The sequence below is a fragment of the Arabidopsis lyrata genome (assembly GCF_000004255.2).
Source record: "Arabidopsis lyrata subsp. lyrata unplaced genomic scaffold ARALYscaffold_1, whole genome shotgun sequence".
In the NCBI taxonomy this organism is placed as follows: domain Eukaryota; kingdom Viridiplantae; phylum Streptophyta; class Magnoliopsida; order Brassicales; family Brassicaceae; genus Arabidopsis; species Arabidopsis lyrata.
This window is the reverse complement of record NW_003302555.1, coordinates 17609746-17635624: the sequence shown is the minus strand read 5'-3', so window position 1 is coordinate 17635624 and position 25879 is coordinate 17609746. Positions and strand designations below refer to the sequence as shown.

At 32.8% G+C, this 25879-nt stretch overlaps 4 protein-coding genes and 2 long non-coding RNA genes across 6 annotated transcripts; all 6 read left to right on the top strand.

The window, feature by feature from the left end:
• Positions 1–2933: 2933 nt before the first annotated feature.
• LOC110224661 lies at positions 2934–3827 on the top strand. The gene is made up of 3 exons (XR_002329163.1): positions 2934–3344; positions 3557–3604; positions 3768–3827. It is a non-coding gene; the product is annotated as an uncharacterized LOC110224661 (long non-coding RNA).
• Positions 3828–3850: 23 nt separating this feature from the next.
• LOC110224660 lies at positions 3851–4488 on the top strand. The gene is made up of 3 exons (XR_002329162.1): positions 3851–3985; positions 4095–4142; positions 4282–4488. It is a non-coding gene; the product is annotated as an uncharacterized LOC110224660 (long non-coding RNA).
• Positions 4489–4517: 29 nt separating this feature from the next.
• On the top strand, positions 4518–6554 carry LOC9329964. Its single transcript, XM_021011157.1, has 6 exons — positions 4518–5015; positions 5204–5471; positions 5635–5749; positions 5887–6029; positions 6114–6198; positions 6300–6554. The coding sequence occupies exons 1-6, from the start codon at positions 4878–4880 to the stop codon at positions 6385–6387; spliced, it is 837 nt and encodes a 278-aa protein (XP_020866816.1). The 5' UTR covers positions 4518–4877; the 3' UTR covers positions 6388–6554.
• Positions 6555–14287: 7733 nt separating this feature from the next.
• LOC9329961 lies at positions 14288–15376 on the top strand. The gene is made up of 5 exons (XM_002893854.2): positions 14288–14431; positions 14543–14807; positions 14887–14983; positions 15063–15187; positions 15261–15376. The coding sequence occupies exons 1-5, from the start codon at positions 14288–14290 to the stop codon at positions 15374–15376; spliced, it is 747 nt and encodes a 248-aa protein (XP_002893900.1).
• An 851-nt stretch (positions 15377–16227) lies between these two features.
• On the top strand, positions 16228–17434 carry LOC9329960. Its single transcript, XM_002893853.1, has 6 exons — positions 16228–16359; positions 16447–16714; positions 16797–16899; positions 16980–17104; positions 17227–17311; positions 17395–17434. Exons 1-6 carry the CDS (start codon positions 16228–16230, stop codon positions 17432–17434), a joined length of 753 nt encoding a protein of 250 aa, XP_002893899.1.
• A 5472-nt stretch (positions 17435–22906) lies between these two features.
• LOC9329958 lies at positions 22907–25290 on the top strand. The gene is made up of 10 exons (XM_021010478.1): positions 22907–23065; positions 23173–23440; positions 23532–23628; positions 23710–23831; positions 23903–23987; positions 24073–24208; positions 24328–24512; positions 24640–24763; positions 24863–25036; positions 25150–25290. The coding sequence occupies exons 1-10, from the start codon at positions 22907–22909 to the stop codon at positions 25288–25290; spliced, it is 1491 nt and encodes a 496-aa protein (XP_020866137.1).
• The last annotated feature ends 589 nt before the right edge of the window (positions 25291–25879 follow it).

Below are 25879 nucleotides of genomic sequence, written 5' to 3'. Positions count from 1 at the left end.
TGTGGAATATTAAGTAATTTTAAGTTGAAAGGGAAAAACTTAAACAAACTTAAAAACCAACGTTCATGCATGAGGCGAGACGGATCTGGGAAATCAAAAGAAAAAAAAATAGCAAACTCGACTGGAACAAATCAATAGATAATTCTGGCCATTATTTTTAATCGAAGAAAAACGGATTGGTGAACAGTTTCACAACATGAATCGCGAAGAATAATAAAACTGATAAAGGAAAGAGACTTCGCTGGCACGGATAAGCGTTTATAGTTAAGAACTGAAGGGAAGGCGATGATGGTTTCTTTAAAAATTGAATAGCTTGGATGAGAGATAGATGATGATAGGCCTGGGCATAAAACCCGAAATTCGAAAACCGATCCGAAACCGATCCGAAAAAATCCGGAACCGAATCCGAACCGAATAGTCACAAAATCCGAACGGATAATGAATTCTCCTATCCGAATTACCCGAACCGAACCCGATCCGAACAGAAAACCGAAAGGATATCCGAAAACCGGAAATAAAAATTATATATCCAAAAATATTAGTTATATTTAGTTGTAATTTTATAGCAAATAACAAAAATATCCTAAATATCCTAGATTTCGGAAAAATTTTAGTTATATTTGTTAAAATTATATATATTTTTGCAAAATTTAACCAAATTTTTGTAAGATTAAACCAATTTTTATTAAGATTGAACTATTTTTAAGTTTTTTTTCCCGAAAACCGATCCGAATCCGACACCTATCCGAACCGAAACCGAACCGATGACTCATAAAATCCGAACGGATAATAAATTCTCCTACCCAAATTATCCGAATCCGAATATATCCGAACCGAAACCGAACCGAAAAATCATAAAATCCGAACGGATAATAAACTCTCATACCCGAATTATCCGAATCTGAATATATCCAATCCGAATCCGATTTGAAATCCGAATGCCCAGGCCTAGATGATGATAACTCATAAATGCGTCTGACACGTATTGTGGCCAAAATATCGCATGAGGTTATTTCAGGAAAGATCGTGGACAAAATATATATGTTGTTTGAGTTTTAAAATAAATTGCAAGAAATTATATTTGGACCAAATCTTCTATTTTACACCTAATTATCTCTTAAACTAATCAAAAATAATGTTTAAATTTTCATAGATAACATAAAAGAAAAGAATTACATAATTTTTATTAACATTATTTAGTATGTTAGATACCAAATAATAGCATAAACGGTTAATAAGTATGACAAATTATTATCTAAGAACATTTAAACATTATTTTTATTATTTTAATATATATATATATATATATATATTGGATTTTTAAAGTAATTTAAAATCACTATACAAAATTATTTAATATTTTAGATAAAAAATAATAACATAAATTTTTAAATATTGAAAACAGATAATTTATATATATTACTCAAATATTTGGATTATTTAAAATACTGTAGAAATATAGCAATAAATATGAGATGGAAATGTAAAACAAATTATTTGGTTAATTGATTGGATTTGGATTATTTATACAAATAATATTGGATTTTAGAATAATAATAAATAAAATAGACGAACCATATTTGAACCTAGAATTGTTGTGTAATTGATGCAGTTTTACTGTTTGTAGCGGTTCTAAAGTTTTGTTCATAAATTTGGACTGCTTGTCTTCCATTAATTTTTTATTAATATAAATAAAAACGTATTTTATGAAAGTAAAAGTTGTGAATGGGAGATATGAAAGTGGACGAAGCCGTCCGGTGCTCGATCGGTCTTTTTTGAGTTTTCCATTCATAGAAGTCCAAGAACCGCAAGTGGTTGTCACTCTTTTCTTCACAAATTTGCACCCCCCACAATATAATTCACTTTTTCTTTTAAAATATTAGCAGATTATATTTTAGTTGAATGGTGTTATATATACAGATAATATGCTTTGGTAGACGAACCACTTTAATTCCATCTTTCCATTTAAGGCCTTAATCTCAAAGATAGATGCTCTGTCTTTTGACATATCATGAAGTCAACTTCGTATAACTAACGAAGAAATTTCAACGAAAAAATTACTCTAATCATTTGAGAAGAACCAAGTCGCGGTTAAAAAAAGAAACTAATCTATAACTACCCGATTTGGATTTAGTTCCCGTAAAAAGATGAACAAAAAAAACATACTTGAATGGAAAACAATCCAAACTAAGTTGGTAATAGAGACTAATATACTTTGAAAAAACGAAAATTAGATATCCGACCAAAATCGGAAGATATGTATATATACAAAAGAACCAGAAAAAATTTCGGTTAATCGGAAATAGTTTTTTTCTCTCTAAAAGATAAGGATGTGTTAAAATAGAAAAAGCTTTGTGCTGTTAGAAAAAAAATAACTTGAATTCCTTACAATGGAAATCAGATTTCATTTTACTTTATAGGAATTTCCCACGAGCAAGGGAGTGACGTAATTGTGTTGTCGTTACTCGTTAGTCTTGTAACAAATAAAACAAAATAATAAAGCAAGAAAAAAAAAACATCTCTACAATAATTAATTGAGAAGTAGAAACGCACCATATTGAAAGTTAAGGCATTGGAGACCTATGGTTAAAAGTTAGAATGATTTGTCCTAAACACCCTTAATGAATTGTTCTTCTCGAAATTTCTCCTTCTTCGTAATTAGGGGTATATAAGTCTAATCGTGTGTTGATCTCTATAATAATGTCCTAAACACCCTCAATTCAAAAATTTTTGTTCTTAGTTGTTAAGGGTATATAAGTCTAATCGTGTTTTGTGATGATTAGTCTTAATCACCCTTAATTTTTTTTATTTTATAGTATGATCGTTGGGGATATGGAGGTCATAATATCTCGACTTTAATGATTATGGAATCTTAGCTTAAATTTATTTGTTAATTTTTTGGATAATTCTATAACTTAGTAGTTAAAATTCGTTTTTGTTAGTTTTCTGATTTTGTTTCTAATTAAAAAGTTAAATTTCTTAAGATAATGATTGATGTTTGCCCTAATCTTAAAGCTATATATATTGTTGATCGGCCAGAGGATTAGGTATTATTTTTCTGTGGCCATTAGATAGTTTTCACCGTTATGGTTTTTTTATATAGCTACTACAATTCTGATGAATCGAGTTGTTTGTCATGCAAATATTGTTTTCATGGACCTTTAAAGGTCGTGTGCATATTGTTTGTGTTGTTTGTTTTATTTTTTTGCATTATTCGATGATTTATTGTTTTGCTAATTTGGTGTTTTTGGTGTGTGTTTCAGTTTTGTATAACGTGGGAGGTTCCATCGACAAAGCTCTCTGACGAAGGTGGTGTTGACGAGCAAAGAGCGAGGTTTGGGGAGGTACTTCTATAGTTTTAATTTGTATATTTTTATATTTATTTACCCATATACATTTATGTGTTTCTTCCTGTTATCGTATATACTTTTATATGCGATTTTATTGCGTTTTATTTTTTAGTATTGATTTATAATTAAATTGTCAAATAGTTTTGAGTTTATGTGCAAGGTTTGACATGTTATTGTTTGATTTTCATCTTACCGTGATTTTGAAGGTACTCGATGAACTCATATCTCGGTTTGTGTCGGTTTATTGGAAACAGGTATTTCTCTTATTTGTATCTAATATGTTGGTTATTGTGGATCGGTTTTAGTTTGATATTAATTTTCTAACCTTTAAATGATGATTTGGCTTTTGTTTTTTGTATATATATTTCGCGATAATCAAATGTTACGGGTTATTCTTATTTCGTACCGTTGGCTTAGGTAACCGCTGGTGTTTCCTTCTCCCGAAGATGCACGAATGATATGTTTTATTTTAATAAGGTATTTTGTTGAATATTGTGTATTTATTATGTAACGTAATAATCGTTTTATGTTTAATTTATATATTTGTTTCTCTGATGTTTTAGACCACACGGAATTGGCGTAGAAGATTTGTTGCTCCGTCGTGTTTTACGGATCGCGTGGGCTTTTGTAAGCATGTATGTTTATTCTCTTATTGTCTTATGTGTCATGACTTGTATATATAGACATCAGAATATCTTACCATTCTATAAGGTATGATTTTAATTGTTTCGTTTGTTTGTAAAGGTTTTGAGTGGGCTGAAGTATTCACTACGACCGAATATTTTGAAAGAGGTATGTTGTGTGTAGTTTACGTATTTGTTAGATCCTATGTCCTATTATTATAGATGTCTTCGTGTTTTCTAAATTATTTGTTTGTTTTCTATTGTCTACTTATTTTTGGGTTCTTTTTTTTTTTTTTTTTTTGATGTAGAGGACTGAGATTGGAAGCAAAGCTAGGAGTTACAGCAGTATCTATTTGTTGTTTAGTTATATTGCTAAGGGTAGTGATGTATCTGTTGATAAATACGGATCATACCCTTTGGTGTTTGGTATTGATCAAACCGTACCAAATTTTGGATCGGGGCCTATATTTGAAGACTCTGATGATGAGTAATTATTTTATTTGAATTTGTTGCTATTTATCTTGGCTTCTATATATTTTATTTAGTTAATGATTAATATTCTGTTTTAAAAATTTATGTCGATCTAACTCATTATATAATATTAGCGATGGTTCGAATTATTCTTATTGGCGTTATCTATCTTAATATGGTGTGAGTTTTGTTTTGTGTATAATCTAGAGATTCACATAGTTATTAATATTATTTTGTTGCTATTCTTATGTTTTAAATAGTTATTAGGAAAAAGATATTTTTAAAATTTAAAAATTTGTGGCTATGACTGCTTAGTTCAATTTCCACCGTGTATGTGCACTGTAAACAATTGGTTCATTTATTTCGAGGTTTTCTACCTCTCTCTGATTCCTAAAAGAAAACTGAGGGTCTTGGGCGGTGGTTTCGTTCAAAGATGTCCGAGCAAATCTACCTTTCTAATCTTGCTCGAGGTAGGACGGTTAAGTACGTTCGGGTGAAGATTCTGAGTCTTTGGAGGGTTCGCATCTACGGATTTAGGTGTAAAACAGAAATGCTTCTTGCCGACGAGCAGGTGCGTGTGTCTTTGTCGTTTTTTCTTTTGATCGGTTAGTTTGTTGATTTTGGGTGGATCTACTAGATTATTTTTATAGTTTTGCTTATTTTATTATAAATCTTTAAGGATTATTTGTCTTTGGTTTGTGATTTGTTGTTTAGTTGTGTTAAGAAATATTTGATTTTTGTTGTTTTGCATGTACCTAGGGGACAAAAATTGAGGGTACAATCGGTTGTGGTCCTTTCCATAACGTTGATATGAGGGAGTTAAGGGAAGATGCGTGGTATACTATTTCTGACTTTGTTGTTTCTGTTCCGATCCGGAGGACCCCGAACACACTTCACCCTTTCCATATCAAGTTCCACAGTGATACAAAGATGACATTGATTTATAATCTATACTCGCTCAATTTTTTTGTGTTTGCAAAATATTCTGTCATTAAGAGGAGGCTTTTGGAGGCAAATCGTCCATTTGGTGTGTCACATTCTTTTTATTAGCTAATCTCATTTTTGGTTTCTATTATTGTTTGAAGTATCTTTAGTTTTTTATTTGTTAGATGTTCTGTGTTGTTAGAAACCTCTTATGTCTCTATTGGTATGATTTGTAGTGATATGTGTTCTTTTTGTGAGTTTGCTAGATTTATGTGGAGTTGTGGTCTATGTGTCCGAAATTAAAAGGATGACTTATGTTCCCGGAGAGTATGATGCAAGTACTGCATGCAATAATCTATATTTCCGTCTCATGGATCAGAAGTAAGTCTATGAATTTGATTTTGTTTTGGTGCTATATTTAGTCCATGGTTATTCTTGGTTTTTTTGTGATTATGTAGAGTTTATTTAAAGACTGTCACTGATCTTAGGTGTTTTTGAAATGGTGATTAATAAAACAGAGGTAGGGAGCTGCCATGTTTTGCGCTTGGTCATTATGCTGCTGATTTTATGAATGTGTGGACAAGCCGAGGCTACCAGGCTTCATTCCGTTATCAACCTGTTTTCTGTGTGTTGCGTTTCTGGAAAGTCGATGAGTTCATGGGTATGCATTTGGTGTATTGATGTCGAATCTATTATAGATAATATATATAAAGGGCTTATTCAAATTGTGTTGATGTGGCTATAGGTGAACCTTCTATCTCCACCAGAATTGGTTGTTCTAAGATATATCTTGAGCCAACATTACCGGAGATCAAGGACTTGAGGATGATGTAAATGATTATTGTGATTTTTTAGTGTTTATATATGTAGTTTGATTTTGTTATGGATTCAAATTTATTATTTTGTTTAATTTAATAAATTTAATTCTCAGGTCTGTTTTCATAGCTAGGGTAACATGGGCTATTGAAGAAGGTGAGGATTGTGATGACGCCGGTGAAGTTGTTGATCAGAATTTTTAATGTTCTTGGTGTAAATCAAGAATTGTATCCCTATTTCCGTAGTGTGCATAAACATGGATACCCTCTTCTGTTGGTTTAATTTCTTTTTGTAAAAATCTCTTATTCTTGTGTTATGTTATTATGTCATGTTGAGATTCGTTGAAGTTATCTAAACTACTTTATAGATTTTCTAATTATTTTATATTGTAGATTAGCTTGTGGTAGAGATTATGTCAGATTTTTGATGTATGACTTGTGTTGTCATATCTTGCATGGTTTGTAATAATTTATGTCAGATTTTTGATGTATGACTTGTGTTGTCATATCTTGCATGGTTTGAAAACATTTTTATTTAATTATTGATTATTCAGTAATCGATGTTACGTTAGATTAATTTCTATATTAGTTGTAATATACTTCCAATTCCACTCATTAATTCACGCTGCTACTTAGATTGATTTCTATATTAGTTGTAATATACTTCCAATTCCACTCATTAATTCACGCTGCTACTTCTAAAAAAAAAAAACAGAGAAAAAAAAACTCTTCGGTTTCTTGCTTCGTCTTTTCGGATTATCGAGATTTCTTATTGAAGTATCTATAACCAGTTATCAATTTTAGTTGTTTCCTTCAACATGGCTTACTTCCATGATGTTTCGATTTTGCGCCCTTGTATTACGGGTTGGCACATACGAGTGAAGGTTCTGCGCATGATTAATGTTTGCATAAATCCTCGGAATGCTCTCCGTTTTGTTCTGGTGGATGATAAGGTACTTTGGTTTTGTTCTGTATAGATATGATTTTAAAATGCTAATTCGTGTTAGTTACTAAACAGACTATGTCGTGTGTCTAGGGTTTTAAGATCGATTGTTGGATTAATAGTGAATATGCGAAACATTATGCTGAGTTTTTGAAGGAAGATCGATGGTTTTCTTTTACAGAGTTTCGTGTTCTTGAGAACTCTGATAGGGTCAGGCTTACCAATCATCATTTCAGAATGTCTGTCTTTGGAACGACTGTCGTTCTTCCCGCCGATCCACCGTCGACTGAACCCCGTGACTCCTTTACTCCGTTTAGTTCGATAATTGACGGAACGGTTGACGAGAGTGTCTTGATTGGTAAGTTATATATAATGCTCATTTTGTTTGTTGTGTTTGGAAATACCTGTCTGAATTATAGTTGTGTCTGTTTCTTAACTAGATTTGATCGGGGTTTTGTCTGATGTTGGTGAATTGGTGAATGTCGGGACAAATCCATCAGATCTCACTGGCTTCAGACTGAGCTTTCGGATTCGTGGGCCTTGGTTAGTAAATAGATATTTTCTCCCTTTGTGAATTTTTTCTGGGTATTGTCCTGTTTGGTGTTAAATGTTAATTATATCATTTTTATTTTTGTTGTTTTGTTTGTGTTTTCTTGAATAAATATAAAGCGGGAATGCTATCGATGGTTTGGTGTCGGGACGCTCAGCGATGGAGTTCCGAAAGCACTATGACTTGTGTGTTTCGAAGCCTTTGGTCTGTATTATGCGTCTGTGGAAGGTAGACAGATATTTCGATGGACCAAAGAATGTTAGGATTGTTAACAAGGGGCTGATTTCTAAGGTTTTGCCATATCCTGATGTTCCTGAGGCTGCTGAATTTTGCACTATGTCGGTAGTCATTTCCTATATTCATTATTATTTTATTTTTTATTTTTTTGTTTTTATATCTGATTTTTTGTTTGGCTGCTTTGTCTTAGGTCTTAATGTGTTGGTGAGACAAGTGATTCGAACTAGGACATTAACGGTGGATGTGTAGTGTGATTCATCTGGACGTTGCCCGTGTGACTCTTTTGTGAATATCGGAAATGTTAACTGTTTGTTTTTGGTTTTGTACTCCGATCATCTTGGTTTGTATGAATATGAACTTAGAATAATATTCTCCTTTATGCGGTATTGATATATTATCGTATTGACATATGATAATCTTCTGTTTTTATGAATGATGGTATTTTTTGTAATTAGTTTCAACCATGGTCGCTAGATTTAAACGGTCATATATATATAGATAGATTACATATATATATATATATATATATATATATATATATATATATATATTTTTTTTTTTAAAAAATATATATAGATAAAAGGTTGAATTTATTTTCGATAATATTTGATAGATTTCCGTTTTAGTGAAGATTTTATTTATGATAGATTCTGTTTTAGTGGAGATTTATCTTATCATAAGTAAATTGTTTTGATAAAAAAAAAGTTAATTGTTTTATTTAGTATGTTGATATTGTTCAATTTCTATATTTTATATTTGTGAATCTTCCTAAACTAAATACTCGCGTATATATATTATACTTGATATATATATATATATATATATGTATAATAAATAATATTCTCGCACTTTTCTTTATTCCGCAAAATTTGTTTCTATTATGGCTCATCTTCTCTCTAATGCCATCAGGAACTCGATTCGTAAAAGAGAATGTTTTTTTAGTGTTTCTGATTTGAATCCCTTTGTTCATGAGTGGAAGATTAAAGTTAAAATACTAAGAAAGTTTTATTTGTATGAGACGTTGGAACTAATATTGGTGGATGAAAAGGTAAACTAATGTATATTGGGCTTTGTCTCGATCTGTATCCAATCTAATGTTTCTTCGTAATTTTCTGGTAATCTATTATTTATCGATTGACATGCCTTTTTTCATTTTTCGTCTTAGGGTCAAAAGATTCATGCTGTAATAAACAAGGAGTATGAGGATCGGCGCACCTCGAAAATTGTTGAGGGCAATTGGATAAGTATAACTAATTTTGATTTGGTTCCTGTTACAGAAGCTTTTAGACCGGTTCCCCATCGTTTTAAGATTGTATGGAACTCAGGCACAACGATTAAGGACATTCGAACATTGTGTTCCGCTGATTTCTTTTCGTTTGTCGCTTTCGAGGATATCAAAAGTGGTTCTTTGGACCCTACTTTATGTGTTGGTAATATCAAATTTTCTTATTATTAATGTGTTTAGTGTAATTAATAATATTTTATCATGTGTTGATGTAGGAGATTGTTTTGCTTTCCGTTTTAATATTATCGTGTGCAATTTGATATGTAGATCTAATTGGACGTGTCGTGAGGGTTGGTAATGGAAGAGAGTCCGCCACCTGCTTCTGATTGGAACGAGTTATTTTTGGAACTGGAAAACGAAGAGTGAGTTTCTTTGTTGTTAAATGTTTTTTTTTTACTGTTATTGTGTGTTTTGTTGTGGATATATTTATTTATATATATTAATATATAAATATTTATATCACTCTGGTCTCAAGGGGAGAGCGTTTGCAGTGTCGTTTACCAAAAGAATACTCGAATGCGTTCTTTAAGGAATGGAGGAATTGTCTTGATAACATCATCATATGTGTATTGAGGTTCGCGAGGCTAGAAGTTACTCGAGGTAATTCGATTGACATTTCCTGCATGTGATTTTTATTTTTCTGTCGTGTGTTGGATTTAAATATATTATTTATTTGTGTTCAATTTATTTAATGTGTTATTGTTTTTTTTGTTTATTCTTTGTTTGGTTATTAGATTTCTGGAGAGCTACCACTGTATACACATGTACCAGGATTTTGCTAAATTATCGATGTGTTGAAGTTACAAGAATGAGGGATGTGTTTTACGATAGAAGGGAAGCGGACGATTAGTTTTCAAAATGGATTTTGTATGCTTTTGGCTTCACATTTATTACTAATGATTTCTTATTCTGGCTTTGGCATTTTATTCGAACGATTTGGTTTAAGTTCTTAATGTTAGTAGTTGGTGTATTCTTTTATGCAAACGAATTAATCGTCATACTTTATCATAAAGTTAGTTAGTAAATTGATTTCTCTTTCTCTCTCTCTTTTCGGCCCGTTATCACGCATGTGGTCCTAATAAAATGGATTTGGAAGATGCAAATATATATGACTAATTCAAAATTTATATAGTGTTCGTGGTAAGATTTGTATATATATATTTTTTTTTTGGGTTAGTAATTGTGTACCACCTACTTTTTATTTGCTTACCTTCTTTTGTTCTTTTTATAGATGTTGTTGGTAAGGTCGAGAACGTGAGTGAATTATATTTTGTTCCTTTAGTCGGCTCCTCCGGAGGATGTTTTGAAATCTTATTTGATTTGCGTAATTCAGAGTATGGTGTATTGTTTCTATTCGCATTTTTTAAAAAATGGGATAGTAACAAATCAACGATTTCGATAAACCTTAACTTTATACGATTGACATTATAGTACAGCAGCAATATTGCCCAGTGATGATATTGGTTTGGAATCTAGCATTCCTACAGTAAGCAATATATTCTGATAACAGAAAAAGATAGAATATCGAATCTATTATATTCTGATTAATCCAATAAAGTAAGATTTCTATATTATAAGATACTGTTATGAGATTTTTAAAATAAAATATAAGATTGTTTAGGCCGATGAAAATATAAGATTAGGGATATTAACAATATCAATTTATGCAGAAAAATAAGTTGCCTTTTTAAAAATGTGATAGTAACAAATCAACTGTTTCGATAAACCTTAACTTTAAACGATTTACATAATGGTAAAAATAGCAGTTTTGTCCAGCGACAATATCGTGTGGCTATCTAGCATTTCCATGGTGAGCAATATATTCTGATAGCATAAAAGGATATTATATCGAATTTATTGTATTCGTTTGGATCTAATTAGGTAAAATTCCAACGTTATAAGATACTGTTATGGCATTTTTTAAATATAATGTTAATTTGCGTAGACCGTGAGACCAATGAATATCCCTGACATTATTTATTAATTATTAACCTCCTTATTTGGGTATAAATAAAGGTGCGCGTGTCCCCTAAACGATCACCTCTTGATCGATTAGATAGCATTCTCTCTGTTTCTTCAGTCGTAAAATGTCTCAAAATTCCTCACACGATATCACAAGTGACGTAGACCAACCGGATGTTTGTGTTGATTTTGCTGACTTAGGCCCCGGCATGGTTACTATGAGGGTTAAGGTGAGAATTATTAGGAGGTTCGTGTGTCCTGCGTATGGCGCTAGGTTCGTGGAATTCGTACTAGAAGATCCAAAGGTACATAATTATATACTATCATCAAAACGTTTATACTGTATGTATACTAATTAGTCCTTTATTTGTTTCATTAGGGTCAAAAGATACATGCTGTAATTGGTGGGGACGTCGCGCAACGGTTCTCATCTATCCTCATAGAAGGCAATTGCATAATTTTATCCGACTTTGTTGTACGAATGGCTCTCGGAAGGTTTAGACTGTCTTCGCATAGATTTCGACTTGGTTCAAACGCTCTCACTTCGGTCAATTTAATAAGGCCTTTCTCTCAAAGTGATAATTTCCATTTCGCGAAGTTTAGTGATATCAAAGAAGGACACCTAAATCCTTGCTTCTGTGTTGGTAAGTGTTGTGCGTTACATCGTTTAAAGTATTTTTAATTTGGATTGTTTATCACCCTCTGTATATTGAAACGCACAGATTTGATTGGGCGCCTTCTGGTTACTTTTGATTTTCGACGATCGGAGTCGAATCGTGTTAAACATCGCTTTTTTTCAGATGAAAGACCGAAGGTATGAATTAAATTCTTTATAATAATATTAAAACGGAACGGGTGTGACTCATTTTCTTTTTTCGTGCTTAAGTGGTGTACGTCTAATTTTTCGATTGCCGGATGTCTTTGTTGATTCGTTTATGAATGAACGGAAGAAATGGATTGGTGATTTCCAAATTCTCATCGTCAGATTCGCTAAATTGGAAGTCGTCAAAGGTCCTACCATTGCATTGTTACAAATAATATTTATATAGATTTCCCTGTTTGTGTTAAACTCGAGTTATTTTATTTTATAGGCAACGTCACTGCTACTACAGCTTGCACGTGCACTCAGTTCTTCTTCGATCATGAATGTCCTGAGTTTTTGGTGATGCGGAGGTTCTTTACCCGTAAGTGAGAACCGCTGATAGTATTGGTTACGGAGCTAATGTGCTGGTTTTATTTTTTATGCATTGATACTTGCATGTGTTTTAATTTTTGCTTGGTTTTTTATTATTATACAAGTTTTGTAGGCAGAAATGCCAAGATTTTAAATATTCCAGTGACGCAATTTATATAGTTTATGTTGCCATTTTATATCTAAACGTAAATGATTTATTTTAGTCAACCGTCCCGATGTGGGATTATATCGTACTATCGTTAGATATTTGAACGTCAACCTCATCTATCTTCGTTTTTGTTCACTCATGATAGACATAAATTATACATGATATTGATAAATATATGTGCATGCGTACAAGTATATGCATTAAAAATATTGATATATATACATATCGTAATTAATATAATGCTACTACTGTATACGTATTAAAACGTAAATACACTTGATAAATGAAAGTTATAACCATATAATGATGTCCTTAATATGATATTTATGATCAATATTATTGTTATAAATTTATTTTCAATATAAGTTTTGTATGATTATAGAGATATATGTAATATATTCCTTTTTAATTCGGATTTCGTTAAAATATGTTAAAAGTTGAATATATCTAAAATGTAAGCTTACTTTGTTTTGATCTTTCCAAAAAAGAGATTATCATTATAAAGTAGCCCTAATTACTATTTGCTTTCGAACTCAAAATAGTATAAATTGTTGCGTCGATAGAAATTACTCTTCACGGTGTCTATACAATGGCGAGGATAAACTTATTTCATGACATGTCGCGTTAAATTCTTGCAAGTATGACTGGACTCTCCGCATATAAACAAATACCAAAAAGGAAGTCCATAATTCATATAACATGTTTTATATATTATAATAATAAACTTTATATAGAGATACATAGATTCGTAATAATAATTGTTTCTTCACTCTTCTAATATCCCATGTGCCCGACAAGCTTCTTCGTATGTTGGGTAAACAATACCTCCGTGAGTCCTGACTTCTTCGTCACATGTAGGTCCTCTTAACATTCCTGCGAGCCTTTTCAAGTGACGATTGTTGTTAATCTTACGCGAAACATACATTACTCCTCCTCTGGGGGGTCCTCTTTTCCTTGGCCTAAATTGTTTTTTGGTCCTATCCCACGTGAAATGATTTGGTATTTCGTTGAATGTTAATTGTCTAGCCATCGAGTTGATTTTATTTAGATTCAACCATGCCTTGAACACTTGATCTTCGTCGTGATTATCACCCATGATTCGGTGCCTTATGATTTGATGTATAGATTTTGTTATATATATAAATATGCTATAGGTTTAGGTTAGATGTCACGCCGACGTGGTGTTATATATAGGGCTCCTTAAAATATAAAATCGATAACATTTAAATATAAAATATTTTAGATAATATTAAACTTTATATATATGGTTTCCATTGTGAATATAAATTTTATATTTTTCCATTTGGCAATTATCTATAAAATTAGTTGATCGGAATGTATATATATTCCTTTATGGTATTTTTTGATTAAATAGTTATATGTTAACATGCCTTCATTTTGATAAGTTTATATCTTATTGTATCTTTCCGATTGTCAACTACAAAAAATATAAAATATTCTTAAGGTAAGTTTAAATTTTGATCAAATATAATGTCGTTCTATTGTGGATGTAAATTTTCTGTTTTTCGTTTGGCAATGTTATAGAAAAGTTAATGGAAATATCTATTTTGTTTAATAAAAAAATATTTTATTCTATTGTTAAATGTTAATATTCCTTTGCTGTGATAAGTTCATATCTTATTGTATCTTTCCGAACAATATCTACCAAATTTAACGATGGGGATTCGTTTTGTTTTATATATATATATATATATATATATATATATATATATATATAGTTTTGCGGTTGGTTCTGTTATACTAAAGTGTTTCCTTGCCTTCAGATGGCTCGTCCCCGAAGTTCCATCTGTGTATCTGATCTAATTCCTTCTATGAATGAAAGAATGATGGGAAGATTCATAATAATTAGAAGATTTCGTTGCTCTTCACGTTTGGACACGTTGGAGCTAATACTAGCCGATGAAAAGGTACCTCGAGGTTATATATTAAAAGCATGCAAATCTATAAACGATTCTGATTCGTTACTACATGTTCTATCTGAGTTTTGATTTTTTAACCGTTCATTCGGTTGTTTCTAGGGTGACAGGATACAAGCTTCAATTGGTTTGGATTGTTTGGCTTATGATTCAAGTAGACTTGTCGAAGGAACGTGGATATTTATAAAAGATTTTGGCTTGGTCGACGCTGTTGGGTCTGTTAGGCCAACTAGGCATGCCTATAAAATTCTTTGGATTCCATCGACTTTTTTTAAGAGAACTGTGGTTACTGCTTCTGTTGACTATTTTAAGTTTGTACGTTTTGAAGATGTTCTTGCTGGTTTAGTCGATCCAAGTGTTTGTGTTGGTAAGTTTAACTCTTTTGTTTGGTATGTTCAGTAAATATTGCATGTGAACGTGATATTGTCGTCGTTTGTTTTGTGTAGATTTGATTGGTGTTCTCATGTGTGTTGGAAATTATGACGAGGATGAGGGAATGAATAGTACGTGGGAGCAGATATATTTGGAGTTAGAGAATGTTAGGTGAGTTCTAAACTTGGTTTATATATCTTGGCTGTGAGGGGATTTTGTGTAGTTGATTATAATGCTTTAAATATACCAGGGGTATTCGTATTCGCTGTCGCTTGCCGAAGGGGTATGCCACGAAATTTTTTTCTGGTCTGAAGACTTGTGCTGATAATATCATCCTGTGTGTGATGCGATTTGCTAGACTAGAGCTTTCTCGAGGTACTTATTTAAACACTAATACATTGTGTACGTGTTTATTCGTTTAGTCATGATTTGTCTATTGATATATTAGGTGATATGAGGGCTACTACTCTGTGTACCTGCACAGAACTTTTATTCAATCCTTCGTGTGATGAAGCTTCGAGGATGCGTCTTGCTTTTGCTTCCGTGGAGAGAAAACTATTTTGAACCCTTGATTTCTTATAATACTTAGTTGGTGTTTTGTTTTTTTTTTTTTTTTTTTTCTGATTCAAAGATATCTGTTATTCGACAATTGAGTTTTTTTAAAATATCACGGTTTGCATCTTATTCCTTGACTATTTAATCGATTTTATATATATGTGCTTATTGTCTAAATATCCAGTGAGCGTCAAATATACATACCAATTAATTGTTTTTATGTTGTGTCTTCGGAAAAATTTTGACATTCAAATTTACATCCGAATATTATCTTTTAGATAACGACAATATATACAAGATGCAATATTCGTGAAACGCGTATAATTTAAAAAATAGTGTATTTTTGTTTTGATCGGATTATACGGAATATATATTGACATATTTTTTTACTCATTACTTTGATATGAAATATTAATCTTCAAATCTATGGGATATTGCTATATCTTATTTTATATTATCTCCAATTTCCGACATTATTACACAAGGGAGAATATTATGGTCTAAATTATTAAAGCGAACAAAACAATGTGCCCCGTAGTGGTGGAATTGGTCTATGGGAAATTATTGTCTGATTCTTTGCAAGCTAAAAGATGCCCTGTTGGTTTGGATTTATGGTACTCGATAGGTCTTGTATTTCTATGCATGGTCAAAATCTATGCGTATCTCGATAATGTTTTTATCAGTTTTTGTGGTTTTTCCGATGCAATGCATTGTAACGATAAATAAACAATGTAATTGTGCTTGCGTTTTAATTTGAAAATATGTATTTTAAAAAAAAACGTTCTTGTCTTTATATAATTGGGAATTTTTTGGTTCATATTTGCAGCACATGAAAAAAATCTCAGTCACTAAAAAAAAAAATGGATGAGCATGTCGACGATTTAAAACCGATTAAGCTTTGTTGGTCTATCCAAGTTAAAGTTCTTAACAAATGGCGTGAGAGATCTGAAGCCGGTTATCGAGCTTTACGCATGATTTTGTGTGATAAAAGGGTAATAGCATTTGTTTAAGATTGTCGATGTTTATCGTATGTTGATGTTATGTTCTTATATACATTTGGCGTTCTGTTTTTATCATAGGGTTCTATGATTGAGGCTAAAATCAATTCCGAACTCATTACTGAGTATGATTCCGAGTTCAAAGATGGTGACTGGATATCTCTTCACCATTTTGAATTAGATTTGGTAACTGGGGATATGAGAACTACACGTCATGCTTATCGGATCAATTTTCTTCCTTCGACAATTTTGAATCTGATACCTGACAAAGACGATCTTCACTATACACTATATCCATCCTCTATCCTTGACGTTTTGGATGATAAACTCATAAGAACTTACCTGATAAGTAAGTATATATAATATTCTTTGATTTTGTTCATGTATTCTGCTTTTTAATTTTTATTTTTTTTCTCTCTTTTTACCACTAGATTTGATTGGATATGTGGTTGATATCGAAGACATAAAATACTCTGACCCAAGTAAACGAAGCGCTGGTTATGCGATGACGTCTTTCAAAATTAAGGACGCAAAGTGAGACTTAGTAATTCCACCTATATTCGTATCATTGCTACGTGTATAGACGGCCTAATGTTTACATTTGTTTGTTGTAGCAATTATGTACTGCCGTGTGTTGCTATCGGAGATCTTGCTGAGCATTTTCACGATGAGTGGAAAAGGACTAGGAGTTCGCGGGTTGTTTGTGTTTTGCGGTGGTGGGGAGTCTATAAAGTTTCCGGTTTGTATCTAATTTATGTTTTGTTTATTTATAACGGCCGTTTGTCTGTATAGCTCTCGTAAAATGTTTTAAGCTGTACAATTCTGATAATTTAATAAGCTCGATGTAACGTGTTAATAAAGGACATATGGTTATCCAATCGGTTGGTAGATGCAGCCGTTTGGATCTTGATCCTGATATGCCTGAGGTTGCTGATTTCCGAGTAAAGTAAGAAATTTGATGTTAATTTTAGGTAATTCAGCATTTGGAGTTGTTTAGGTATGGTAATTGATTTATTATTTCCGTTGTAGGTCGTCTGCTTCGACAGGCTCTTCGCGGTATAGAGCCTGAGAGGAAGTTCATGTGTTCTGGAGAAGTGCTTGAAGGGGATGAACTTTGGATCTCCTGTTTAACTTAAATGTTTGTTGTTTTTAATTTCTATCTTTGTTGTTTCTAATTTTCTAAAAACGATCGGATTTGGATAATGGAAATCTTGTATGAAAATTAGGCTTTATCACTATAGCGTCATTATTGACTCTGACTTTCTTGCTGTTCTGTTGTGTGTAGTGCAAAATTCACAAGCCAGTTTTAAAAAAAAAAAGCCTGGTTCGGAGAGTGAATATGAGATTGACTGGGGGATACCAATTCAGCGTAATTGGTAGATGTTTATCGAAACATCTTGTCATCCATCTGTGCTATTACTTGCGCTAATATAATTGTAATAATCTATGGAACTGCGAACTGGAAGGAAACTATGTGGTTTCATCTGTATGATTTACGAAATGAAATCGTACTGTTATCTTTTATATTTTGTTCTTGCTCTTTGTTGGATGTCGATCAGATAACTTTCCTCTTTGTTTTTTTTTTGGTGGGAGGTTTATTATTTTTCCTTTTTCTATTCGGTTTATTTTGCCACCAAATACGTTCGGATTGTTTAGACAAATGACAAACTGTTATTCCGTAATTGGGCTTTGGCCCATGAACGTAAAATTCAGTAAAATGTTAATTTTTCACATGTATAAAATCTATACATTATAATGCTGAGATATCAATTTTACAAATAAACCGGATATTTATCAACAATAAGTACATTAATATGTAGTGATATGGTCGTATTCTTATAGTAAACTAGCTCACATGTTGATTTCTGTACGCACATATTGATTTCCCTTTTTAGTAACTATAAAATGGTAACTACCTTAAACGGTTTTGTATATTTTCTATAATACTTTCGATTTGTCGTCGACGATATGGCAAATTATCATTTCGTTATTGGGCTCCGGCCCATGCATTTAGGGTTCTGTAAAATGTCAACTAATCACATATGTAAAAACAGATCTATATAACACCGTAGAGTTAGATTTCATCTTTCGGGATATTAGTTTATAAAATATTTAATAATCTGTAGCGATAAAGTCGTATTCCTTATTTCGTAAAAATACGAATGTTAATTCCCTTTTTTTTAGAACCCTAATATGATAACTACCTTTAACTTATTATATAGAGATAAAATCGAATAAGTTTTTAATAATATTTGTTAACATTTATTCACGGTTTGTGATATATATATGCATGTATTTCCGGGTGGAGATATCACGGAAAAAGTATATAAATACTGGCATCGTTTTCTTTTCTTTTATCATCCAAGTTATAATATATCTTCGCTCTGCTTCGAATTAGGGATTTTGTATTTTTACGGATGGAGCCGTATCCTCTTTCGAAGCTGAATCCTGATACCAGCGAGTGGCGTATTCGCGCAAAGGTTCTTGCTATTTGGCAAGAGTACTACGATCATTATTCGACGGTTGACGTCGTGTTGGTCGATGATAAGGTATAACTCATGTTCTGTGGATTATTGTTTTTAGTATAGTTTGCATGTATAAGTCGTAGTGTAATCATGTGTTGTGTATATCGTATCTCAGGGTGGGAAAATCCATGGTATCATACCTATGGAGCTTATGCCACAGTTTTCGTCGAGAATCGTTGAGAACCGATGGATAGTGATAACAGATTTTATTTTGAGACCTGTCGTGGATGCGTTGAAGCCTGTTGCTCATAGATTTGAGCTGGTATTTCATAAAAAAACATTATGCGATACTCTGCAGGAGAGATCGGGTGATGGTTTCTATGATTTCGTGGATTTTGGGAGAATCCTAAATGGGGCGCATGATACGTCCATTTGTGTTGGTATGGTTTTTATCAGTTGATTCTTTTTTTATATATAAATTAGTGTTACGCTTTTGTATTTCGACCGACGCTTTAATTCATGCAGATATCATCGGAAAGGCCATTAACGTTAGTAAAATAACCTCTTTTGGTTGTCACGTGTATGAGGATCAGGTGGAACATATAGTCTTTGATCTCCAGGATACAAGGTACATTATGCCACTTTGATACACAGAAGAAGTTGATCATTTATCGATCTGATTTATTTAAACTATATAACGCAGTGAAAGAGTTTTGAGATGTGTTTTAAGCATTACGGATGCTTTACCTCTTTATCGTTTGTGGATGACTGATCCGTCCGATGTTATCATATGTGTACTGCGATTTGTCCGTGTCGAGTTTAGGGAAGGTACGTAGCATAGAGGAAATAATTTATAAACATTGATTAATCATGGTTAACGTGTGGTTTCAATTTAATATGTAGGCATGTGGATATGCTCAGGGGTGCGCTGTTCGAAACTGCTGTTGAATCCTTCGATACCGGGTGTAAAAAAAATGAAATCAGTGTAAGTTATATATTTGTTTGAGGTTTACTCATTTGCTTAAGATGCTGATGGGCATCGCTTTTTTCCTGCTGATACATGTTTTATTCGATTGTTTGTTTGCTTTTTGTAGCTTCTCGATCAAGCACGGTCCGGTTGCGAAGAAACAGAAGATTAAAGACTGAACGTGACAATAGATCTATATTTTAGTTTATCTCCTTATAGATGTTTTTACGTTATGTTATCGTCTCGGTCTATCGGTCATACAAATTATTTTATTTTGGATATTTATCTTTAACGTTATTAAAATAAAACAGATTTAATTTATATATTGGATTACTCACGAACGAAAACTACATCGTATTAAAAAAAAAATGTATAGTGTCGCTAAAATTATACTGTGTCTGTTGTTTATTCTTGGGATATTGAGATTAGAATTGCTTTTGCAATGAACAATCTTAATGAGGTATATATATATAATCATTAAATTAATAACGATATGCGTTGTTAGCAATATTTATTTAGTTAAATTTATACCTAAATAGAAAATCCCCGGAAATCTTATCGAGTTATTTATAAAATTCATATATAAGTATATATTCGAGTTATTCGTGGATTAGGTATTTTTGGTTTCATTCATAGCATATAAATATATAGTCCCTTACGCGTCTATTCGTGTTATAATCGTCGTCATGTTTACCTCCAAAACATATGATAGTGTTTGGCGATTGAATCCTTCCAAGTACGAGTGGGTTGTCGAAACCAAGGTTCTTTGTTCGTGGACACGGCGTCTAGAAAACAGTGGCAGGCGTTTAGTGTTTGTTCTCGCGGATCGTGAGGTTTGTTTATATTATACTGTTTTGTTTTTTTATAAGATAATGCTCTTGGATCTTATTTTTATGGATTTGTTCGTTGTAGGGTAACAAGATACAGTGTTCTCTATGGGGAGAGGTTTACGATAAATTTGTGTCTGTAATAGTTAGCTGTAGTTGGTTTCGGATTAAGGACTTTAAAGTTGTTCATCAGACTGGGGATTGCAGAGCAACCTTGCACCGCTATAAGATGATTCTTTTGAAAAACACTACGATTGTCAAGATACCTGGTATCGATAACAATCAGTTTTTTGATTTTGTTGATTTTGGAAGTATCTTGGACTGAAGATATTCTGACAACTTTTTGGTTGGTAAGATTTGTGGTTCTAATTGTATCTAAACATGTTATCTGTTATATTCACTGTTTTATTGACGTTTCATATTTCCGTTGTGCAAGACTTGATTGGAGAGGTTGTTGATGTCCAAACTTCTAATATCGAAGCTGAAACCAATGGAACGAAATTACATGAGGGTTCCGTTGTTTTTAATGATAAGGGCGTCCCTTTATCTGATGAAGTTATACCAGACTGATTATTTACTAGATAGGTCGAAGAGATACAACGAGGGTAGATTAGTCGTGGAAAACAAGGAACCTACTCGCTCCTTGAAGCATAGTAACGAGGATGTGTATGGATTTTCATCCACAAAACGTTTTCGTCCTCTTACTGGTGGTTATAAAGAATTACTTGAAGAAGTAGGAGGAATAAACGATCAAGGCCATGGAAGACTAGGATCCGAATTTGGTGAAGATGACGAAGAGGACGATGATGAAGAAGAAGAAGAAGACACCGAAGGAGACGAAGAAGTTGAAGAAGATGTAGATGCCGATGAAGGAGAAGGAGAATACGAAGAGGAAGAGACGTATGGGGAATTTGATTATGATGGGGATGATAGCATATATCGCACAGTTTCTTTCTATCTACGTGACAGACGGTACATTCATTATGTTTATAATAGTTAGGGGATAAATACTAATTAATATCCTTACACATGTACTGTTTTACGTGTGAAGGAATGCTATGTTGAGATGTCGCCTGTTTGGTAAAGTCGCTTTGACTTTCTACGATACATTTAAAGAGCAAGCTGATGGTGCTGTTATTTGTGTTATAAGATGGGGACTTATTCGTTGTTATGGAGGTTTGTTTTGCCTGCTTAGTATATAAGATGGTCGGGTTTGTTATAGATGTATGCATGTTAAATAGTTAGTTTGATCGAGTGCAGGTGATGTGGCCATACATGCTACAGATTGTACGCGTATTGAGATTAATCCAGATATCCGTGGAGTGGAATGCTTTGATGAATTGTAAGTTTAGTTTTCCGTATAATTAGATTTATGATGTTGGGTGTCTGGACTATAATATTGTTAATTCCTACGCTTCGGTGTTATTGTGAAGGGTCAAAAAAAACATGTAGTTGGGTATCTTTAAGAAGAAGGAAGGATTTATAGTCTCCGGTGGTGGATGTTAAAGTTATTATGTTTCAATTTCCGTTACGTTTTAACAGAGTTGTTTCAGCGATACCTCTATTATGCGGATCACTATTATCCCTTAGTTTTGTTTATTTTTTATTCTATAGTTACGTTCTTATTATGGATCATATATTTACGGTGATACGTTCGTCAGCGAGAACATTTAAATTTACATCGAATTTGTTATTTCGTTGGGGCTTAAAATAATATTTTATATATATGTTAAATTGATCATTTCGTTGAGGCTGCGAACAATATTGAAGGATTCTTTTCTTTAGTCATAGGCTTCAAAGTGTATGCGTTATATAAAACTGGAAAGTGAAGGAGGACTTACACCTTCGTTCGTTTAAATTAATAACATAATACATAAATATTTTTGTAATTGGATTCCATTGAAAGTTTACTCTTATCGACTTTGTTTACAAAAAATAAAAATATGGATTTGTCACAAAAATGTAAACATGCTTAATCTATGATTTAGCGAGACGATAAAAGTAAATATTGCGGTTTTTATCTACGCATTCGATTCGAAAATATCTATAATAACTATTTGGTAAAGCTATAATATTTCCAGAAAATTTTATATGCTAATATCGAAGATTTACATTTATCTCTTAATTCGATTTTGTTAATATCCATAATTATTAAATTTTATTCTATATTAGTCGAAAAGGTCGGTTAAACCCTAAACATTTTATGGCTATATATAGGATCTACTACTCGCTTTCAACATTAACGAAATCTATTAAGATATTATACTTTTGTGCGTTAAAAAATGTCGTCAAGCAGAGAAAGCAAAAATTCACTAACTTCCATCGATGATATCAATCCTATTCACGATCAGAATAAGATTAAGGTGTTAATCTTGAGGCTGTGGAAGGCGTATCAGAGAGATGCGGGCAATACAATCGAGATGGTTTTGGTGGATGAAAAGGTTATGATTTGATTATTATTTGAGATTATGTCTTCTATATCATGTGTTTGCTTTGTTTTTGTATCGTATAAGTATGCTAAGCATATTCTCTTTTTGGTTTTAAGTAGGGTTCAAGAATCCATGCAACTGTTGAAGACAAAAATATCAAAAAGTTCGACAGTGTCCTGAAAGAAGGTGATGTCGTTACCTTGAATCCTTTCAAGCTCATCAAGTACTCTGGCGATTATAAGAGCAACAGTCTTTCTTTCAAGATTTTGTTTTACCGAACAACCCAGGTCAAACCATGTGATGATTTTCCAAAGGAAGTCCCTGAGAAGTATTTTGTGGAATTTGGTGATGTTTTAAATGGTTCACGAGACACGCGTGTTTTCGTTGGTAGGTCTGGTTTAAACAAAATATCTTAATTAGTTTGATATTTGTTTATCTTTATCGCTGTCAAACTAAATAACGATACGTATTGTTGTAGATGTTATTGGTCAGATTGTCAACGTTGGACCGATAGAGGATATAAAAATCAGAGGAAAGAGTACTCCAAAGCTCGACGTCGAGTTGCGTGATCGTGGGTATGTTAATTATGATTAGTCATTATAAGAGTTTGGTTTTCTGTATGCTTCGTTTTTTTGACGTGTTTATCACGTAAATAGGAACGTACGGTTGATATGTACTCTATTGGCGGATTTTGCTAAGCAAGTTAAGGTTTATACTGAAGCAAATCCAGCGGCTGTTGTTTGTGTGATTAGGTGTGCTCAGGTTAAGGAGTGGAAAGGTATATATGTTGGTCGAATAAACTTCAAATATTCCGATGACTGTTCTAATTTTAATTGTTAACTTATTTAGGTAATTGGACTATATCTAATGCTATGGGCGCAACACGTGTATTACTCGATCCTCCAGGCGTTTTTGTTGATGAGTTCAGATCAGGGTAATAGACATAATATTGTTTATTTATTATGTTTTGTATTATTGTATATGTCTGTATAGATATTAATATAGAATTTTTTTTGTAGGCTACCAACCGATGGCGTGGTCTTGACTAATCATGATAATAGTGAATTGTTTGCTGGATCAACTGTATCGATACGTGATCAATTCTTGGTGAAGAATCATAAACGAACTGTCCGAGATATAGTCGAGGCGTTAGAGGTAGACACCATAAATTTATGCGTTGTTCTTTATATTCATGCGTTTTAAAGGGTAAAAAAAAAATTTGTTTGTTAATTAGAACTGGTTGGTATTTTAAGTCTGACCTCTGAAATCTATAGGAGGGTATGTGTGTGACCATGGTCACTGTTGGATCCGTCGAGCGAACGTCGAAATGGTATTACGTTTCGTGTAAGATGTGTAATAAGAGTGTCGAGCCTTATCCAGAAAATTCTGGTGATGATGGAAACCCACCTCTTTACTATTGCGGCATTTGTGACAAGGATGTATCTGCGGTAGTGTTCAGGTGATCGTGTCTTTTGAATGCATTGTTTATGTCGTCTTGTGCATGTTATGCCGTCATACTATGTTGGTGTGTGTAGTTTTAGAGCTCGGTTGTTCATTATTTGTTCTGGAATAACTGTTTGTTTTAGGTACCGATTGGTTCTGGAGGTTTCTGATGCAACTAACTACAAGGCAAGGTTTTTGTTGTTTGATGCAATGGGTAGTACCCTCCTTCGTAGAACTGCACAGGAGCTCTATAATGCAGTTTCTGAGGTAATGGATTCGCTTTTGCTATTGTTTGTTATGTTGTTTATTCTATTTTTAACGATTATTTGTTCGTATGTTTAATCTATTTGCATGGTTTAATGATAGAATGACCCCTCTATACTTCCCTTGGAGATTGGGGCATTGGTCGGGAGGCGGTTTCTTTTTAAAGTGAGTATAGGTGGCGATAATCTGAAATCGGATCGGTCGCATTACGTGGTACAGTTATTTTCTGATGATGATGAGCTGATTAAAGAATATTCTGATGGTCTAGACTCCGAGGTTCGTGTTTTGTAGCTTGGGTTGTTCTGTTTATATGAAACTGTATATATGTGTTAAGTTTACTAAATATTCGGTGTTTTGCTTTATATATACTTAATATTGGTGTTTCTAAGGTTTTGGTGCCTTTGCCCGTAACACCTATTACAAAGGAGGCCAGTGTTCGCCGTGGCGGTGTATCCGTCGAGAATCCGAAACCTCCTGCGAAGAAAATCAAAATCGAGGGCATGAAAGAAGAGAGTTTTGCCACAACTTAAAGAAGAATTTGGTTTTTTTTTTATATATCTAGATTTAGCGGTTTTATTTATATTTAAATATCATAGCAGACTTTACAATACATTGTGCGACTTTATGTTCGTTTTTTGTTGTGACTGAATCTGGATGTTATTTGGTGTTTTCGTTATTTGTTTTTTTGTTTTTTTATACCTTCCCGAGTGTCATATTTAGATATTGTTCGTTTTTTGTTTTCTATGATCGGTCTGATGTTGTTTGGCAAACGACAAACGCGACGTTTCTGCTTATACACGTGCAAGTGTTTTCGCTAGGTCTGAATATATTCTATACGCAACTAATACATGCATTTTTTATTATACTAATGATATGTGTTAGGTGTTATTGTTTGACGCCAATGTATTCACTTAGAAATATTGTTATAGATTAAGAGTCGCATGTAGGTAACATGTGTTTAGCAAGACGTGGATATTATTATATATGTATTATTATAAAATATTGGATTTCGTTTTATGTCGTATATAACAGTTTCACGTTATTTGTGATATATTTGGTATCTGATTTAGCATGCTGATTTATAATTAGTTAGGGTTATGTGAGCATTCATGAACTCTA